Below are 19,266 nucleotides of genomic sequence, written 5' to 3'. Positions count from 1 at the left end.
AGTCCCTTGTATCCTGTAAACCGTGAGTGACCCTATTCACCATGACAACCTAAGGGGCAAAGACATCTATTGGTGGGAAAACAAGCCAGATCCCACACGCCATCCTGATACTCCGCTCAGAAGTGACCATCTGAGAACCTCCTGGGTTCACAAGGGACCATGCAAACTGTTCTCTGCAGGTGCATTTGGGCCAACTCTGAGGTCTCCAGACCTTGGTGACTTTTTTTTTTTTTTAAAGATTTTATTTATTTATTTGACAGACAGAGATCACAAGTAGGCAGAGAGGCAGACAGAGAGAGAGAGGAGGAAGCAGGCTCCCTGCTGAGCAGAGAGCCCCATGTGGGACTCGATCCCAGGACCCTGAGATCATGACCTGAGCCGAAGGCAGCGGCTTAACCCACCGAGCCACTCAGGCGCCCCACCTTGGTGACTTTTAAAGGAGAGGAAATTTGGGGCAATCAACCCTTGCACAAAATGCCTGACCTGAGGTTGGGTAATACGGCAAATCTGAATCTGTAAGGACATGGGAGCAGTTTTAGCAATTTTCTTGCATCTTTAGGTGTGCTCTGCTCCTTTTTCTTCCCCTTGACTGGGAAATTTGTCCCCTGACCCCCAGCTCATATAATAGGTCCTGGAGGAAGCATTTCCTGACCTCTCCTCAAATCCTTTAGGAGCCCTGGTGCACTTTCCCAGAGCGTGCCGAGCTCACTCTTTGCTTGGAGTTTCTTGTTTAATTTCCATCTTGCCCATTAGGTTCCAATAGAGTAGAGATCATTTTTGTCTTGCATATTATAGCTATATCCCAGAGCTGGCTCAGAACTTGGCATGCAGTGGGATCTCCTCAAATATTTGTTTTCAGTAAATTACTTAATTTACGAAATGAATATGGAACTCTTGTACTTCCTTTGACCTTCAAATTTAATTTAAAAATCACCTCAAAGTATTCATTACTTCTACAATAAAAATGCTATTTAAAATGATGAAATGGATAAAAATATATGTGAGTTTTCTTTGGGAAATGTGAGGTATGACTAGAGTTCTTTAATTTGTCCAAACTATAATAAAAATTCACATTCCTGCTTGCTTATATGTGATGTTTTCCCCTATATGACATTTTGTTAATTTAGTTTTATTTTCCTATTCTGTGACTTAAATTTTTTTTAAAAAGATTTTAATTATTTGAGAGAGAGTGAGTGTGAGAGAAAGAGCACAAGCAGGGCGAGGGAGAGGGAGAACAGATTTCCCACTGCACAGAGAGCCTGACGTGAGGCTCAGTCCCAGGACCCCGGGATCACGACCTGAGTCCAAGGCAGACGCTTAACCGACTGAGCCACCCAGGCACCCCTGGGATTTAAATTTTTATCGATTTTCTAGCAAAGAGAGTTTATCTGGGCATACCATATAACAGTATATTATAAATCATGATAATTGATGTCATATTCAGGACAAGAAAGAAATAGAAATGAGTGGCAGAGATCGGAGATCCCAGAAACTTTAGATAAGGTGTTACACAAAACAGACTTCTCACATTAGAGGTTAAAGGAAAGACAGTGCAACAGAGGGATTGGGCTTACTTAACTGCAGTTAAAAAATACGGATTCCCATCTAGTCTCATACACCAAAAGAAAGAAAGAAAGGAAGAAAGAATCCAGCGCTAAGTAGAAAGCAATCAAATTATAGGAAAAAAGTCAAGTTAACCGATCTGTTGGAGAAATGTTAATTTTTTCAGCTTTGAAACAATAAAGCAATCACAAAAGTAACTAATTGAAGTGTATACACCAACTAAAGACATCTGTGTAATGAAACAACAGTGCTGAATTAGAAAGAAAAATGGCACATTGGCCAAAACGTCTCCATGCGGTGTGACTGACAAATGTGACTATCTGTAGTAGACAAAGAGGGAATCCACATCTGCAAGAAAAATGCCACCCTCTCAGCAGATAAGGGAAAGCTACGAACAGACAGTCCGCACCACAAAAACGGGAAAGGAAGAGCAAACAAAGACATGAGGAAGTGTCTCGCCTTCTTCCATTCAGAGAGGCAGCCTGGGGTTCAGGGAAGAGTAGAGGGTATTGGAAGAGGCCCTGGATCTGAATCTGGATTCAGCCCCTTGCTATCTGTGGGCCATGGGCTTTTTACCCCAGCATGCTTTGCAGTTATTAGGGCTGCAAAACGGGAGCCTCAGCACACCCACCCCAGGGCTCTGCATGAGCAAACTGCTGCTTATCGTGACCTGCACAGCACAGACTTGGCAAATGTTGATTTTCTACTCATTCATCTTTTCCAAACAAAACTTTTGAAAAACACCATAAGAGAAAAGAGGCAGCAAGGGACTGTTATGCTCCTTTAAAAACTTATTATCTGTTTTGAAATTTCAGAACCGAACGGGGGTGAATCGGGTCACTAGTAAGATTCAAGTCGCTGGTAATTCAGGTCCCTCCTAGGCTGAGTTCTGTGTCCTCCGTATTTCAAAGAATCCCCAAGAAAGAGCTTTTGAAGTTGCAGAAACTCCACAGAACCACTAGAGGACGCCAGAGCCACGCGCGAGGCTGAAGCGCACACCGCCCCCTCCCACCCCATTCCCGCTGGTGGGTGGAGGCAGGTTTGAGTGAGGTTTCCTGCCTCCGAAAGCTGCTGATAACCTGGAGGCATGTAGGACTCCGGTCCTTCTGGCCCGTTCTACCTGCCGCCGCTCCTCCAGTCCTCCGCCTGCCTTCTCTGCAATCCTGAGACCTGTGCAAGGTCTCTGCATCCACAGACCTGGGCAAGGGCTCCAGGAGGAGGCAGGACCCTGCAACTTTCAGCCCTGATCCGACAGAGAGAGAGAGAGAGAGAGAGAGAGAGAGAGAGAGAGAGAGAGAGAGAGAGAGAGAGAGAGAGATGCCTCTTTCCTTGCAAGGAGAGCCCCGGCTTTGGGTGATTTGCGCGACACCGACCCTCCAGAGGCAGGGTTTCTGGGGAGGCTGACCTGTCTCTGGTCCACCCTCCCCTCAGCTGTCGGGAACCCATGAACAGTTGTCTTATCAAACATTAATTAAACAGACAGAGTGGCTGGGAATCACGAAGGGCCCTGCAGTCCCTTTACAAGATTCATTATGAGAATAAAAAATTATTTTTAAAAAAGTTCCAGTAATTCCTAGGATCCAGATGAAGCTGGAGGAACTGGGTGGTGGAAATTCAGAATCGATTTGCGGGAAACCTGGTCATTTTCTGCTCAGGCGCCAGAGGAACTAGTGAAGGATGTGGGTTTTGCTCAACATCTGTCTTTTCTGTCTCTACCTGCGCTCGGGGCTGACAAGGCACAGCTTGATTTATTGAGCTAAACAAGTCAGCAGCTAATTTGTTCGTTCATGGCTGTTCTTTGAGAAGTGGTCCTGGGGAAAAAGATGAAGATCATTGAAAAGCAAGTCAGTTTCCCAGGGCAGGACCTCACAAAGTAGGTCACCCCGGCTTTCCACTGGCCCAAGGGAGGCTAGAATCCCATTAACCTCGATCCTGTGGGCTCAGTGAGGGGGCGTGGGGCAGAGCTGGTACTGCAAAACAAAACTTGGCTGCTGCGGAGGCTTCCTAATTTGACTTCCTAATGCGATTTGGAAGAGGGAAGGGGAGCCTCGGGTATGGGTAAAGCAAAGGAAAATTCCTTTCTCTTAACAAGCTGGTAGCACTGGGCGGAGGGAGTTTGGGTGTTTGGGAGGTCTGATGTTTGCCATTGATTAATTCTGTTCCACGGGGGTCTCAGGAAGTCTGGGGGGATGGGGAAGGGTGGGAAGGTGTCCCCAAGTATTTTGTGTCTTTTTTTCCCCTCAACTTTTCAGAAAGTCTCTCTCATCTTGAAAAAGAAGGCAGAAACAAATCAACTGCATTGACTCTTTCCTCTCCTGAGAGCGGCCGCTTGTTCGGTGTCTCTCCATTCCCAGCCAACTGCAGGGAAGCCTCGTCTGTACACACGGACTCCGTAAACTCCCTTTCTGTTCACAGTCCACCCTGCTCGGGGCCTCCTGCCGTGCTCAGCTGGAAGGATTCTCAATAAGATCACTGCTTTTCTTCATGTGGATCCACCCAATCAGTATTTTGCAGCCCCCGTCCTACTTGACCTCTCTGCCGCACTGGGCACAGCTTTCTTCCCTTGGCTCCCCTGATACTCAGCTTCCTTCCCCATCGGTCTGCTACTGATTTTCTGTTTCTTTCCTTCGCAGGCAGATCCTCCTCAGCGTTAAATGTTGTTGCTCCTTGGGATTTAGCCTTAAACCTTTGACTTCTTCTCAGGCTCTCTCTCATCCATGACCTTGGCGTTGATTGTCTTCTACTCCTTGATGGCTCCCGATTTTTATATGTCAGTGCAGAGTTCTCCCCGAGCTTCAGAGCTTTGTAGTTAAGCGTCAGCACCTCCGATGGGATCATGTGGAGGCATCTCTCACATAGCACACCCAGAACTGAGCTCAGGGTCCTTCCCACTGAACTTCGTGTACTCTTCTAAACCTTGTAACAGGCCCCGCCAACTTACTGACCTAGATCTCTCTGCCTCTTTCACCCTCCTTAGGCAACCTATCACTGCAGCGGTGGGGCTCCACTCCTACGCATCTCTGAGATCTCTGTACCCCTCCCAACTCCCCTCCCCCCGCACCATCCTTGTCAAGGTCCCTGAATTAGCAAATTCTCCTTACTGGTCTCACTTCCTCTGTTCTTAACCTTTTCATATTGGAGCCAGAGCCAGAGCCAGTTGTTACTGTTCTGATGTTTTTTCTATGCACATCTGATCGTGGTGCCATCCTGCTTAAAACCCTTCAATGATTTCCCATTACTCTTCATGTAAAAATAAAAATCCCTAACGTTGCATATGGCTTGGCACCCCACCAAGTTCACCTGTGATCTCTGGACCTAGTTACACCACAGCAATTTAGTACCTCAAGTGTGCCGATCCCTCCTTAGGGTCTTGACACATGATGATCTCTCCAGACTTTCTAGAATGTTCTCTAGTTTTGCTTCTTTACCTAGTCAACTCCTAGTGATTTCTTAACTCTTAGCTCAATTGCCGTGCCTTAAGGAAGTTTTCTCTGACCTTCAGGCTGGGTCAGGGTCCCCTTCACACACCCTCATGGCACTCTGTATCCTTACATTGCACACACATCACGTTTGTCATCATCTGGTTAATGTCTCTCCCTCACCAGACTGTGAGTGCGGGAGAAACTCTGCTGTATTCCTTAGCACTTCCTTAGTACTTCCCTTTAGAGGCCCACCACAAATGTTTGTTGAGGCCGTAAAATGTTTTGGTCAGCCCCAACGAAGGACACGAGGTAAGTGAAAGTCAAGAGTCTGTTTTGTTTTGGGTATAGGAGTCAGAGTGTGTGGTTGTGGTCACCATGTTCATCTCATTCTGGTCCGAAGTGTGACTGACACATACATTGTACGTCTCGATTGATTGAAAAATGGACACTGAGTGAGCTGTCACTTAATTGGAGGGACTCTGTTAGAAGTGAAGGTCACAGGTGGCGGAGGCAGCTGGAGATGGCTGGAATGCCGGCTCCTCTGCTGGTGGAGACGCACACTGAGGCTGCACCTGCCACGGAGCCTCGGTCTTGTCTGTGAAGTGAGGCTCAAAATCCCTACCTCGTGGGGTACGTATGGGGATGAAGTGGGACAAGGAACATAAGTGCCCAGCAGGGTTCCTGGCACAAAGTAGGTGCTCAAGTCAAAAAGGTCAGTTCTCGGCTTTCTTCTTTTTCTCTCTTCCCTCTTTCCTCTCTCCTTCTGGAAGTACCTTGTTTTGTCATTGATGCCTTCCTAAACCCAGGCTCCTTAAGGGAAAACTGGACTCAGGGTCCCTTAGTGGCGTCAACATCGCCATCCACAAACTCTGGCCCAGATGGCCCCAACTCCTTCCTGGCTTCGAGCCCCTGCCTGCTTTGAGGGCCAGAGGGGAGGACTCCCACACATACAGCTTATGGGGGCTGGGAGCAGCTGAGGAGAGCCTGAGCAAACAGGATTCATGGTTGGACTCTTCTTTCTGATTGATGATAGTTACGTGAGGAGGCTCAGGGCCTCTGTGAATTCACAGCCGTGTTTTTTGGTGGGACAGGCCAGGGACAGACAGATGCCCACCTACTATGGGAGAGCTGGGGCGGCAGGGCCTGCCTCTGTGGCTTCTCCTTTCAGGGAAAGGCACTTCCAGGGCTTGGCAGATTTTCAGCCACTCTGGGCCCACTTTCCTCCGAGGAGATCGCAGCAAGCTAGACCAGGCCTCCACGCAGCCAGCCCTGGGTCAGCTGTCCAAGTGTGGGTCTCAGAGCTGCCCAGATCTGGGCCTCTCCAGGGCGAGAAGCATCCTTCCAGACTCTGCCCTGTGACGCCTCCTGAACAAGGCCTTCGTGACCTCTCCCCAAGCCTCGGCTGGCTTGCGCCCCATCTCTGGTCTCCTGGAGCCACTGAGAGCTTCATCATAATATTTATCCTCTTGGCTACCATGATGAGGTCATAGTCTATCTAGTCCATATATGTGGTCCCACCTGAACGTGTGCCAAGGGCAGTTCTGGAATGGTAGCACTCTGCTTTTTGTCCATCTCCCCCCACCCCATGCCCCCGCTGGGCATGCCACAGGGCGGGACTGGTATAGGATTGGCACATTGTGGGGAACAAACGGCCGACTGGCCGAATGGTTAAAGAAGTGGCCACCGGGCGCCTGGCACGGTACGATTCCTGCTCCCGGCGGGTCCCACCATTCCTGCTACCTCACCCCGTGCTTCCCTCCCTATCATTCCAAGTTTGCCACTGAGCGGAATCTCAGCATTGCCCTGTTGTCGCTGACTCCGTCGATACCACCATTAGTGGATACAGACTACTCCAGAGACTGGCTGGCCGAGCCAGGCTTCGCAAACCATTTTACGGGGCTGGCGGGAACTCTGCTCCCAGCCAGGCATCCTCAGGGGATGGGCGAAACCAGGGCCCGCTCAAGGAGCTGGATGGGACTCAGCGAGCCCGAGCGAGTGTGGAGTAGGGAGGAACGAGACCTGAGCCCTGAGGAAAAGGAGGCAAGGCCTGGGGTGTATTTGGCCCCCAGTGGCCCCCGGTGGCCTCACAAGGGGATCCTGGGGACTAAGAGAGGTCATGGCGGGATTCTGAGGAGAGCAGGACACAATCGGATTTGGATTCTTAGAAGATCACTCCAGTGACAGCGTAATGGAAGAGGAAGAGTTGAAGCGGTCCAGGTGAGAAAACATGGCGGTCAGAACTCAGAGTGGGAGAAGGGCCAGAGGAGACTGATGTGTGCGATACGAAGAAGGCAGGGTCCGTGGGACTTCGTGACGGGATCCAGTTTGGATATGAGGAGTTTGAGGTCCATGTACGCGCTCTAGAGAGAGGTGTCCAAGAAACCGGTGGACGGTTGATCTGTCTGCTTACCTATGTGCATGTCTGCCTCGTTACCTACAAAGCTACTTTGGGGAGTAGCCCTGGGGAGGGCCACGAGCATACCCTCGGTCACTAAAATGCAAGGGAGGATGAAATCTTCAAGAGACAGAGTAGACAGAACAGAGATGGGGACTGAGAAGGGAACCTGGGGTAAACCTGGCTTTCCGTGAGGGGGCCCTGGTCTCGGGTGAGTACCCCGTGTACAAAGGCAGGTTCGGCCTGAGCCGAGAGCATGAGCGGACACAGAAAGGTTAATCGTTGTGTCCGGTTCTGTGGTGGTAGAGCCGTGGGGGGAAACAGAGACCAAGCCTGTGTTCCTGAGGGGACAGGGGCAGGTGTGGGAGCCCATACGCGGGCAGTGAGCCGCACACACTCGTGTGCCCGAGAGGCGCTGCTGACCTTGCCGGCAGGCGGCGGCCAAAGGCTGGCAGCTCCGAGTGTGAGGCTAGGACAGGGCTGGCCATGGCCGGGGTCTGCTTGCTACTTACACGTTGAGAGGCTGCCAGGCCGGCCACTGCGCTTTGGCTTTGATGACAGTGAGGACCTCATCACTCTGCAAAAAAAGGACCAGAGATACTCAGTGAGGAGAGCCGGGCACCTGGGCCAAGAGAGGTTTGACTTGGTGACACTGTCCACTCCCTTACCTGCTGCCGAGGCTCCCCCTTCCCCGGAAGCCATCCCCCCCCCTCCTCCCCTCCCGGAAAGCCCTGCAGCCTCGGCCATCCCAGAGGGTGGGGGTGGTGCATACGCATGGGCCCCCTGAGACCCGCATTCTTTTCCAGCTCTGTCCGCCCCTCCCCTAAGGTAGCCAGAGCTCTGACCTGGACTTAGCTCCAGATGGCCAGATTTCTACCGTGGCCAGCCTGGAGCGCAGGTCCTGTGCTCTGCAGTCAGGCACTGGCTACACGAGGAGCTGCAGTGTAGCCAACACCGGCTCCGGAGGCCTGTCCTTCCTGGGGCCTCTCCTGCTGCTGAGACCCGCACGCGTGACCGGACTCCCTTGGACAAGGAGGTCAGAACAGAGTCTGGGGCCAACCCCCTCTTCCCCCTCATGCCCCTCATGTTATTCTGCTCCATTTTGTTCTGGATAGCATGTGGCATGGGCACTTAAAATGATTTTTTTTGAGGAAGAATTTGATAATTAGCATTTTGAAGGAAAGCATTAAGGCATCAATGAGGGGCAAAAATCTAGCTTAACTTTGCAGTTTGGGTTTTTATTTTCAATTACACATTGGGGCACAGGAATAGCATAAACCTTTTCAGGGCTGAAGACTTCCACAGGCCCAGATGTGGCTTTGGCTAGGGACCTTTCCTGGAGGCGATTCAGCTGGTCCTGGATCTCCCCTTCCCCTGGTGGGGCCCAGCAGTGCTCAGACACCACCGTCCACTATGTCCAGAAAAACCTGAAATGTCACCAGCTGAGGAAGCAAGAGCTTTGTTGCCGACCGAACAGGTCCCTGTGTTCCAGGCTGTGGGCGGGGGGCAGAGGCTTGCTGGGCTGGCTCAGAGCTCTGCCCTTGTCCTTAGAGCCATGTCTGAACATACTTAGGGTGAACTGGTGAACTTCTCATTGGTGGGGACCATGCCCAGAAAATCCCACAGCCCTAAGGAAACTGGAAGGAGGTTGGAGGTGTCCCCAGGCTCAGGTGCAAAGATTATGAAAAGCCTTCTGGGCCCGGAGCCCCTCACCTGCAGCCCATGGTGGGGTGGGCCTTTAGGAGGATGGGAGCTCAGCCAGGTCCAGCTTGGCTCGGGCACCCACAGAGGGTTTTGGGGACAAGCTGGCAGAGGCAAAAGCCTCTTCTTAAGCTCAGGCTTCCCTGACAGTTCCCTCTTTTGGTCAGAGGGAGAATCTTTGGATGCAAAGACACCCCCACAATCACATGGCTGCAAGGAGAGCACTTCTCGGTCCCAACTGAGTGGTTTACACGGCTCGTGGGAGACTGGCTTCTTGGTTGGGAACACAGCCCTCACTCATTTCTTTTGTTTGTTTTTTTTTTAAAGATTTTATTTATTTATTTGACAGAGAGAGAGCGCGTGATCACAAGTAGGCAGAGAGACCGGCAGAGGGGGGGAGGGGAAGCAGGCTCCCCGCTGAGCAGAGAGCCCGATGAGGGGCTCCATCCCAGGACCCTGAGATCATGACCTGAGCCGAAGGCAGAGGCTTAACCCACTGAGCCACCCAGGCGCTCCTCCCTCGTTCATTTCTAATAAAGATCTGGGGAAGGGCTGAGAGAGGCTGTCCAGCATGACGTCACGGGTGAGACACAAGGCAGGCGAGGGGGATCCCGTGACCCGGTTCCCTGTATCATCTCACCCGTCCCGTGGCCCACGCTGAGCCCTGCCTCTGACCCCAGATGCCTGCTCCTCCTCCAGCGTGCCTCCATGTCCCCATCTTCCGCCCCTCCCAGAGTTCAGGCTCCAAGTCCAAGCCCAAGCTCACTTTGGTCTGCAAAGTCCTGTGAGCCCTTCCACAGCCTCCACACTTTCTTCCCCGCCCCCCCAGTACACCCTCCACAGGGCTGCAAATCCCACCGTCTCCATTCCCTGCCTCGGCCCTTCCGCGGCTGCCCACCACTTCCACGATAACTTCCTGATTCCCGAGTTCTCGGACACGGTCTTCATCCTCCAGCTCTGGTGTACTTTGTTTTCCTTCGATTTTACAGATACGGAATATTGCATAAGCAGAAGTGTACACGCTTACTGTAGACAAATTTAGCATCACAGAAGCACACAGTGTGAACGTGGACCATATTCCACCCGAACAGCTCCCTGCCTTCTGCCTCCTTCTCCAGAATGTTGCAGTTTGGTGTGTATCGTTCCAGACCTTTTACTATGTGTGTGCAACTGTGTGTGTGTGTGTGTGCGCGCGCACATCAGAACTCTCCCCACAAAAATGCATCCTACCGAATATCTTATTCTGCACCATGATTTAAAATGTTTTCCTTAATATATCATGGGAAACTTCCCATGGCAGTAGATACTGCATCACAGCAATCTTTTTTGCTGCTTTTCGGTGTTTCAGATCTTCAAATTATGGTAAACCAAGTCAAGCGGTAGTAAAGAGGAACCCAAGCTGGGAGATCCAAGTCATGAGATATTGTCTGATGACCATCCCTCCCTCTGCCCTTGAAGAAATACTTTATTAAGAAGTAAAACCAATGTGGGTGGAGGTCAGATGGCCACCGAGTCCGCTAGCCCTGCAGGTTTCCCTTGCATTGCATTGAAATCTTGGTTTTCAATCCCCAACTAAGGACATATTGATTCTACTTTTGCAGTATATAATGCAACAAAAGTTGGTGGGGCGCTCTGTTAGTTTTTGTTTACGGCGATGAAATTCTACCTATAATTTTGAGAGCGACGGAGGCTCCAAGGGTGGTGCAGGCACAGCTCCTCGCTGTGAATTGTTCCATCTAGCGGTGGCATGCCAACTGCAGGGGCGACAGCTTTGTCACGCGTCTGGGATCATCTGCGTTATTCACTCAACTAAGAAAGCAGGAGCATTATGGAAAATGTACTTACACTAAAAATTTGTGAATTATCCGAGTTCTCTGGCAGAACCCAAGCTCTGCAGGGTTGGAGAGTGCCTGGCTTGCCTGTTCATGGCCGTATCCAGTGCGACGGATACTCAGCAAATTGTGGAAAGAGCGAAGCGCTCCATGTGTAGTGGAATTCCATAGCGCGGACTTTCTGTAATTTACTTCGCCAGCCTTGTTGGTGGATGTTTGTCTCCACACACCATACTATGGTGAACACTCGCATATGTATTTATTTACAAACCCAAGGCTTCCCGTATTACGGATTGCCAGGGACCGTTAAAAGATGAAGCAAATGTATCATTTTGGTAGCACCTACCAAACCGTGTTCCAAAAATCTGTACCAATTTACACCCCCCGCAAGAATGTGTAGGTGCCCATGTTGCCACAACTTTGGGCACCCTGAGTACTACCAAACATTTTAGTATTTACTGAGCCAGCCCGTGGGAGAGCATAAACCCTAGAATCAACCCGAGTTCAAATACAGACTGCGGCGTTAGCTAGCTCTGTGTCCTCCGGCGAGTCCCTTGACTTCTCTTAGCTTTCTCACCTGTGAAATGGGATTTAAAAACAGTCTCGGTCCTGGGGCACCCGAGTGACGCGGTCGGGTTTGTTTACGGCGATGAAATTCGGCTCTTGGTTTCGGCTCAGGTTGCCATCTCAGGGTGGTGAGATGGAGCCCTGTGTCGGGCTCTGCGTTCAGTGGGGGCTCTGCTGAGATTCCGGCTTTCCCTCTCCCTCTGCCCCTGGCCCCTCCCTAAAATAAATACATCTTAAAAACAAAAATAAAAAGAATCTCTACTACAGGAGGTTGTTGTGGGACTAAATGACAGAATTCACAGCATGTGCTAATACAGTGCCCGAATAAGCATATATTAGCTACTCTTCTTACTCTCATTTACATTCTCAAGCTGGCGGGAGAATCAGTTTGCGATGCTTGAGTACAGATTGTGAAACACACAGTTGCATCTCCAAACCCACCAACCCTCGGGAGAACACTCCCTCACTTAAAGCCAAGCTCTGAGTCTCAGGGAGCATATGATAGAGGTTTATGTAGCTGGGTGAGCCTTGGGTGGGGCCACTGGGGGCGCTGGGCATTTTCCATTCTGAAGAATGAAGGACTTAGAGTCAGAGTAAGCAATCCACACTTTCGACTTAAATGAAAAGCTGTTTTAACAAGCCTCTGAGGCACAGAAAGGATCTTTCAAGAATCCTTAGAGCCCTTCTACATCTCCCCTAGGACTCTTTTCAAACCAAGTATTTCAGGGTATTCACAGTTCATGCCTCTTTTGGATGACATTAGCACTTTTCCAGAGATATGCCAATTAAAATTAAAAGCCCCAAAGAAACCACAGGTCACTCGTGTCCATCTTCATGGGGATGAGTTCTTTTGTCCTGCCTTTGGTAAAAATACTGTGAAGATGTTATAGCCGTACTCAGACTTCAGAGCCCCTGACACCAACTGGGAATCACACAGCTCCCAAGGGGCCACAGGCTGAGGTCAGATCTGGAGGAAGGAGGATCATGTTGCAGGGGGAAAGCACGCCGGGGACAGGTTGGTGGTGGAAATCATATTGGTATTAGGAACACAGCAAGTCTGAGCAGAGGTGAGAGTAAGAATGTGGGTCTGAAGGACTGGGTAGGGGCTGGTGTCAGAACCAATCCCACCCAACATTGACCCTCCCATGGAAGGTGATGCTGGAGGGCTCTGGGCATCTCGGTCATGCCCACAGTGAAGGGCCAGGGTCCGTCACCTCCTCCCCGCCTTGTTCCTCACCTCCTCTCTGCCCTGTGTGCCTACGCCTGCCTGAACCTTCACCTCCCCGTCCTGAGCCACAACCTCTTTCCTCCTCCTAATGCCCCTTTTGCTGCCGGTGACACGGAGCACGTCCTGCCCTAGCCCTACAGTCTGGGAGTCAGCCCGGACAAGCTGCCTCCTCCCCACAGGAAGAGAAACGGGGTGCAGTCCGTAATCACAGAGGGAAACTGATCAAAGCAAGTAGAAGAAACAACAGTAACGACACGGATCTATTGTTTGGATGTGCCGGGCATCTTGCCGATTACCTTCATAGAGCATTTTATTGAATCCTTACAACGCATTTGCAAGGTAGGCAGGGTGACACTTTTAATCCTCAGAAACACATCTGTTTGGCCAAATTACAGAGCTAGAGTTCAACCTCGGTCTGACTCTGGAGACCAGAGTGGTCACGCTGTGAAGCCAGGCAGAGGGAAGCTGGGAGGCTGAGCTGAGGTGCAGAAAGGCCAGGCACCCGCGGAAGATCGGAGCACCCCCTGTCCATCCGCGCCTCTGCTGGCCCCAGGGCATGTCCTAGCTCATTCTGAGCTCTGAACATTACAGCCACACTCGGACGGTGTTCACGACACTGGCAGTGTTAATGCTGCCCTGGGAACTGGCTCCGATGCAGAGCAGGGGAGGCCCGGGTTCCTGGGCTGGAGAGGAGCTGCTCCTGAAAGGGGGGAAATCCAACGGTATGAAATGCACAGCTTGTTTCTTAGGGAAACCTTTGGGAACAGCTACCATCTCGTTTTGTAGACCACAAAACAGAGGTTCAGAGAAGTCACGTGACTTGGTGAAGCCCACCCAGGAACCACGATTCCAATACAGATGCGTCTGTCTCCAAAATTCCTGCTTTTTTCACTTTGCCTGTTCCTCCTCTCCATCTTGTGCTCGTCTCTCTTCCATTTTGTTCGTTTTTCAGCAAGAGCATTGCTGCCCCTGGCGGACAGTTTCCCCCAAAGACTGGTGCTTTGAGCATAGGGTCACCCAGATCCCTCTGTGAGGGCAGTGCCTGGGATCTTAGCTAAAGGGTCTCTGGCGAACGGTGCTCGGCTCCACTGTTTACTTCTATCCTTTCCCAGGATTCCCACATACCACCCATAAAAAACATCAACCCTGATGGCTTCCATGTCTGAAGGGAACTTTTTGTCCCTTGGTGGGTGTCTTGGTGATGAGCAGCAGGAAATGAGCCATTTTATGAGGTGATAATGGAGCTATAAGCATCTTTAAAATCAATTGTGCCCAACGTCATAGTTTCCCATCATTTCAACAGGCTCTGGGTTTATTGGGTCATAAATAAAAACAGATAGTTCCTACTGGTGGTGCTCTCTGGCTTGCCCGTGGTGTCCTGAGGTCCGCACTGCAGAACTCTGAGGTAGGCAGGCAAATGGTTCCCATTTTCCAGATGAAGTGACTGAGATGTCTCCTTCCTCTCATACTATTTTGGTCAAGGTCACTGATGACCTCACCGCTGCCCGGGGTCAGCGCCCAGCTCTTAGCTTCCATGACCTCCTCAGCAGCGTTGGACACAGCTGGTCCCTCCCCCTGCTTTGAAGCCCTTTGTACCTGGCTCTGGCACCTCTGTCTCTTCTCACCTCACCGCCCGTTCCTTCTCAGTCTGCTCTGCTGACCCCTCTCCAACCACCAGGGTTCAAGCCCTTGACACTCTTCCATGTTGCCTTACCATTTCAGCTTGTCTTATGCCTCCAAGCATCACTACATCGACACTGACGATGACTGAAGTTTCATCGTCTACCGTGTCTATCACCTGTTTAACATCTTCATCTGGATGTCAAATCAGTGTGCCAAATCCGCGTCTCAACATCTCTGAAACCAAACTTGTGACCTTCCTTTCCCCAGCCTGGCCGGCCCAGTTCTCCCCAGCCCATTCAGTGGCAATGCCGCCCCTTGTTACCTCACTAACTCTATCCCTTAGGACTCTGTCCCTCACTCTGTTTGGTTTGGTCGTTCGGGACATCTGATGTGTCCTCGGACACTCCGGCCACACTTAGCACTTGCTGTTCCCTGTGCCGGAAACACGTCCTCCAGGTTTCATAGCATCGTTTCCTTGCCTCCTCCGGGTGTTTGCTCAAATGCCACCTTCTCCTGGGGTCTCCCCCAACACCACTATTAAAACTAGAAATCCTGGGGGGTGCCTGGGTGACTCCGTTGGTTAAGAGACCCACAGTTGGTTTCGGCTCAGGTCGTGATCTCAGGGTCATAAGATTGAGCCCCATGTCAGTCTCTGCACTGGGCATGGAATCTCCTTGAGGTTCTCCCTCTCCCTCTGCCCCTCTCCCCCTTCCCTCACTTGTGTGAGTTTGGCTTCTCTCTCTCTCTCTCTTTCAAAAAAGGAATTAAAAAAAAAAAATAGCAGTGCCCTGCTGGTTCCTCATTCCGGGCATATCCCCATCATTTTATCTGATTGCGTTTGTTTCATCACATTGGTCACTGTCCAATATATTGTGGACTTTGTTTATTTACCTTTTTAAAAAAATATTTATTTCTTTGAGAGAGAGAGAGAGAGAGAGAAGAGGAAGGGAGGGAGATGGGGGAGGGGCAGAGGAAGAGAATCCTATAAGCAGAATCCTGCGGAGCACAGAGCCTGATATGGGACTCCATCTCATGACTCTGAAATCATGACCTGAGCTGAAACCAAGAGTCAGAGGCTTAACTGACTGAGCCACCTGGGCACCCCCTCCTTTTTTTGAGAGAGAGCACGAGCAGGGAGCAGGGGGTGGGGCAGAGAGAGAGGGAGAGTCTCAAGCAGGCACCCACTCAGTGAGGAGTTGGATGTGGGGCTTGACCTCACAACCCTGAGACCATGACCTGAGTGGAAATGAAGATTGGTCGCTTACCCGACTGAGCTCCCCAGGCATCCCTGCTTATTTACTTTTTATGGTCTATCTCTCCCTTCTAGAATGGGGCACCCCCGCAGGCAAGAGCTTTCCTCTGTTTGCTCCCTGCTGTACCATCAGTACTTAGGACCGTGCTTGGAACGTGCTCAAACAGTGTTTGTTGAATGGATGAGAGGCTGTGAATAGGAAGGGCTGGTGTTCTCCGAGACTCGGTCCACCAGTCTCCGAGACTCGGTCCACTCTGTCGGCCCAGCCGTGGGAAGGAGGGTTCAAAGATCTCAGCAGGGGGCTGGCGGGCATGGGCACGGGCAAGGGCACGGGCAGGGTGGGGGAGTGCCAGCCAGACGGCTCTGCTGGAACTGCCTGAACTCGAGGGAGAGAGAAGGGCCAGGACAGGAAACCGCGTTAGGAACCGTGGTCAGAGCTCACAAACCCTAGTCGGCCACCGGTGTTCACCCAGCTACCCGGGCTGGCCATGCCTAAGGGCCCATAGGCAGCCTCACCCCTGGGCAGCTGTTGCCATCACAAGCCACTGTCTGAGCCGCTATTTCAGAGCCAGAGAAGGTATGTGAAGCCCATTTACAGATCCCCAAGAAGATGATGTGGTTGCACAGAAGCATTTCAAATTCAATTTCTTTTGAGTTCTTTTCAAACATAGCCTGTAATTCCGATGGGAAAATTGCATAATGGCCGTAGATAACAATTTTCCCGTGAGACGGTTTTGTGAAAGCAGCTGGGCATTTCTGAAGCCAGAGGGGAAGGGCCCATAAGAGGCGCCCCCGGCTCCAACCCACTGCCCCCCCCGTCGCTCACCTGACTCCGGCAGGTGGAACACGCTGGGGAAGGGCATCACCCCGTGACCTGAGAGAGAGTGCCTTCCTTCTGTGTGCTTCTAGTAGCCACAAGCATCGATTCAGCTCGTCCTTTGGTGACTGAAGTGTCAATCCCGGGTTTAACCTCATTTTCCAGACTTTTTCATTTTGTCCCTTGTAATGCTCATGAAAGTCTGCCCCAGGGGGTAGAGGGAGCTGGGGAGGTCGCTGGGGCATGTCTGTCTCTCCATCCCACCCGCCCCTCTCTCCACCTGCTCTTCCCCACGCCCTCTATCCCATCTTCGACCCGGTCGGTCTCCAGCCATCCGAAAAAACTAAGTGCCAGGGCCAGAGCAGAGAGGCTGAAAAGGGGCCAGGCCAGGCGAGACTGACGTCACACGCGAGAGGGGACGTTCAGCAGAAGCTGTCTGCTTTTCAACAGACAGGGGCCCCAAGGAAGCCAGGTCAGTTCGGTCTGAAGGTGCCTGTGACATGACCTGGAAGAGCAGCGCCCCAGCCCTCCGCAGCACAGAGCTGGACACCCCTCGCCCCTCTTCCTGCCTTCCCCACCCCCTCTACTCTGCCTTCCTCTGAGGACAGCTCCAGTCCAGGTCTGGTCCCAGAAGCCAGTGGGAGAGCAGGGCTGGGAACTGTGTCGTCCCTGTGCCCCCAGCATCGGCTTGGGTTGGAGGAGGTGTGCAGGGGACGAGTAAGGGATGAATAACGGGTGAGTTAATTAAAAGATTAATTAGTGACAAGCTAGAGGAAGCCTTTGGCCCATGCGGCCCTCCCAGGGGTCCGAGGGCACTTCTTAGGAGTGCTGCCAGACTGAGATGTCGCCGAAGGGTCTGCAGACACCAGAGTGTGACTTGATCGATAGGTTCAGAGGGCGCTGGGGATGGCTGCGGGAGTGTAAATGCTAGTGGGGCACAGGGAGGGGCGGCAGGGGGCAGCAGGGGGCAGGCAGGGGCATCAGACCAGGAGAGAGCCACGGGAGCGGAGGAGACAGTGGGAGCAAGGCATTATTTTAAAGGGAGACACAGAAGGACTTGGTGATGGATGGGGGTTGTAAAACAAAGAGGGGTCAAGGATGACTCCAAGGGGAGGTGTCTTGTCAGCAGTTGGATATATGAGGCTGGAGTTCAAGGGACAAGTCCAGGCTGGAGATATAAATTTGAAAGGCATCAGCATATAGGTGGTAGTTAAAGGTACACGACAGAGAACCTGGGACGTGGGCAGAGAGAGAGAAGAGAGTGGGATGGAAAAGAGCCTGACTCGGGACCGCCAGTGAGGCAGGAGGACACTAGGTTCTGCCCCAGGGCCTCTGCAAAGCTCTCCTGTCGTCCCCACTGTCCCCTCTGTCCCCTCTGCTCCAGGGAGGCAGGTCCAGCTACCTGTTCACTGCTGCCACCCCTGCCTCGCTGGTCACTGCTGAAATTGCAGCTGAAGCGGGTTTAGGAAAGGCAAGTGGGCAAGGCCACAGAGCTGGAGCGGGCCCAGACAGCTCTTTGCAGGAGTCAGCTGGGCACGGTGGTGAGAAAACTGGCGGTAGCAGTAAGGACATGTGATTATTCTTTAAAAGATGAGTGACATTACGACTCGTTTGTATGTGGAAGGGTATAATCTAATACAGAAAGAGAAAGGGCTGTTGTGTGTGAGGGAGCACCTGGACGAGTGGGGTCCTTGGTAAGATGAGAAGCCAGATCCAGACCCAAGATCGAGGGGAGGCCTTCCAGCCAGAGCCAGGGAAGGGAGGAGCCAGGCGCGGTGGCCTGGCTACTGATGGCTGAGGTTATGGGCATTGCTGGAGGTGGGGCGGGGGGGGGCGTGGATAGGCAGCAGATCCTGGAAGAGCCCGCATCCTCTGCCAGGCTCCACTGCGAGGTCTGAACACGAGTGACGCCAGTCCCCGTCTCACCGAGCTTGCCTTCCCGGCACGGTGAGCAATCACAGGGCGCCCCACTTTGATGGACTCTCTGGGGACAGCAACGCAAGGGAGGGTGTATGAGGGAGGGCCAGGCTGGCAGAGGTGGGGATGTGAGGACGGTTTCACTGACAAAGCCACTCAAGTCTTTTTTTTTTTTTTCTTTAAGGTTTTATTAATTTATTTGAGAGAGAGAGAGCATGAGCAGGGGTGAGGCAGAGGGAGAGGAAGAAGCAGAGTCTGCTGAGCAGGGAGCCCGATGCGGGGCTCCATCCCAGCACCCCGGGATCATGACCTGAGGTGAAGGCAGAGCTTCACGACTGAGCCACCCAAGCGCCCTACCCCTACCACTTATTTGCACAATAGTAGCGAGATTATTATTACAAATAGATGAGTACACAAACTGTACCCCGTTTTCTATAATTTAATATACTTCAGGGATGATCTCTTTGTGATATAGCTCCTTTAATGATGACTCCGAAGACCAGAGAGCAGGAGTGCCCGGGGGGTGCATTGATTTCAGCTCAGGTTGTGATCTCAGAGTCATGAGGTCGAGCCCTGCATCGGCCCTATGCTCAGCACAGAGTCTGTGTAAGTCTCTCCTCTCTCTCCTCCTTCCCACATGCTCTCTCTTTTTCTCTAAAATAAATAAATAACATCTGGAAAAAAAAAAAAAAAGACCATAGAACAAAGTGAAAAAAAGATATAAAAGCATATATGTGTTTTTACATTGGGCTGCAGACTTTGGGTTCATTTTCAAAAGAGCTGTATCACTAATGAGATGATCTCTATAATACCCTACACTGAATGAGAAAGCAAGGTAGAAGCTTCAGGTACTGTCCTGTGAGCCTGTTTTGCTGGGTCCTTAAACATAATAACGTTTCACTTCATCAGCTCCCTTCATCCACTGATTTCCATAAAAAGCTTTCAAATT

General features: G+C 51.5%; 1 protein-coding gene across 1 annotated transcript in view; it reads right to left on the bottom strand.

Moving 5' to 3' along the window:
• SPON1 (spondin 1) overlaps positions 1-19,266 on the bottom strand; it is a 260,891-nt gene that overhangs the window by 20,710 nt on the left and 220,915 nt on the right. Inside the window, exon 7 of the mRNA XM_044258882.1 lies at positions 7,893-7,957. Coding sequence (XP_044114817.1) covers positions 7,893-7,957 — 65 coding nt within the window. The remainder of the gene's footprint in view (positions 1-7,892; positions 7,958-19,266) is intronic.

The sequence above is a fragment of the Neovison vison genome, chromosome 7 (genome assembly GCF_020171115.1).
Source record: "Neovison vison isolate M4711 chromosome 7, ASM_NN_V1, whole genome shotgun sequence".
Lineage (NCBI taxonomy): Eukaryota > Metazoa > Chordata > Mammalia > Carnivora > Mustelidae > Neogale > Neogale vison.
This window is presented reverse-complemented; position numbering and strand designations above follow the sequence as displayed.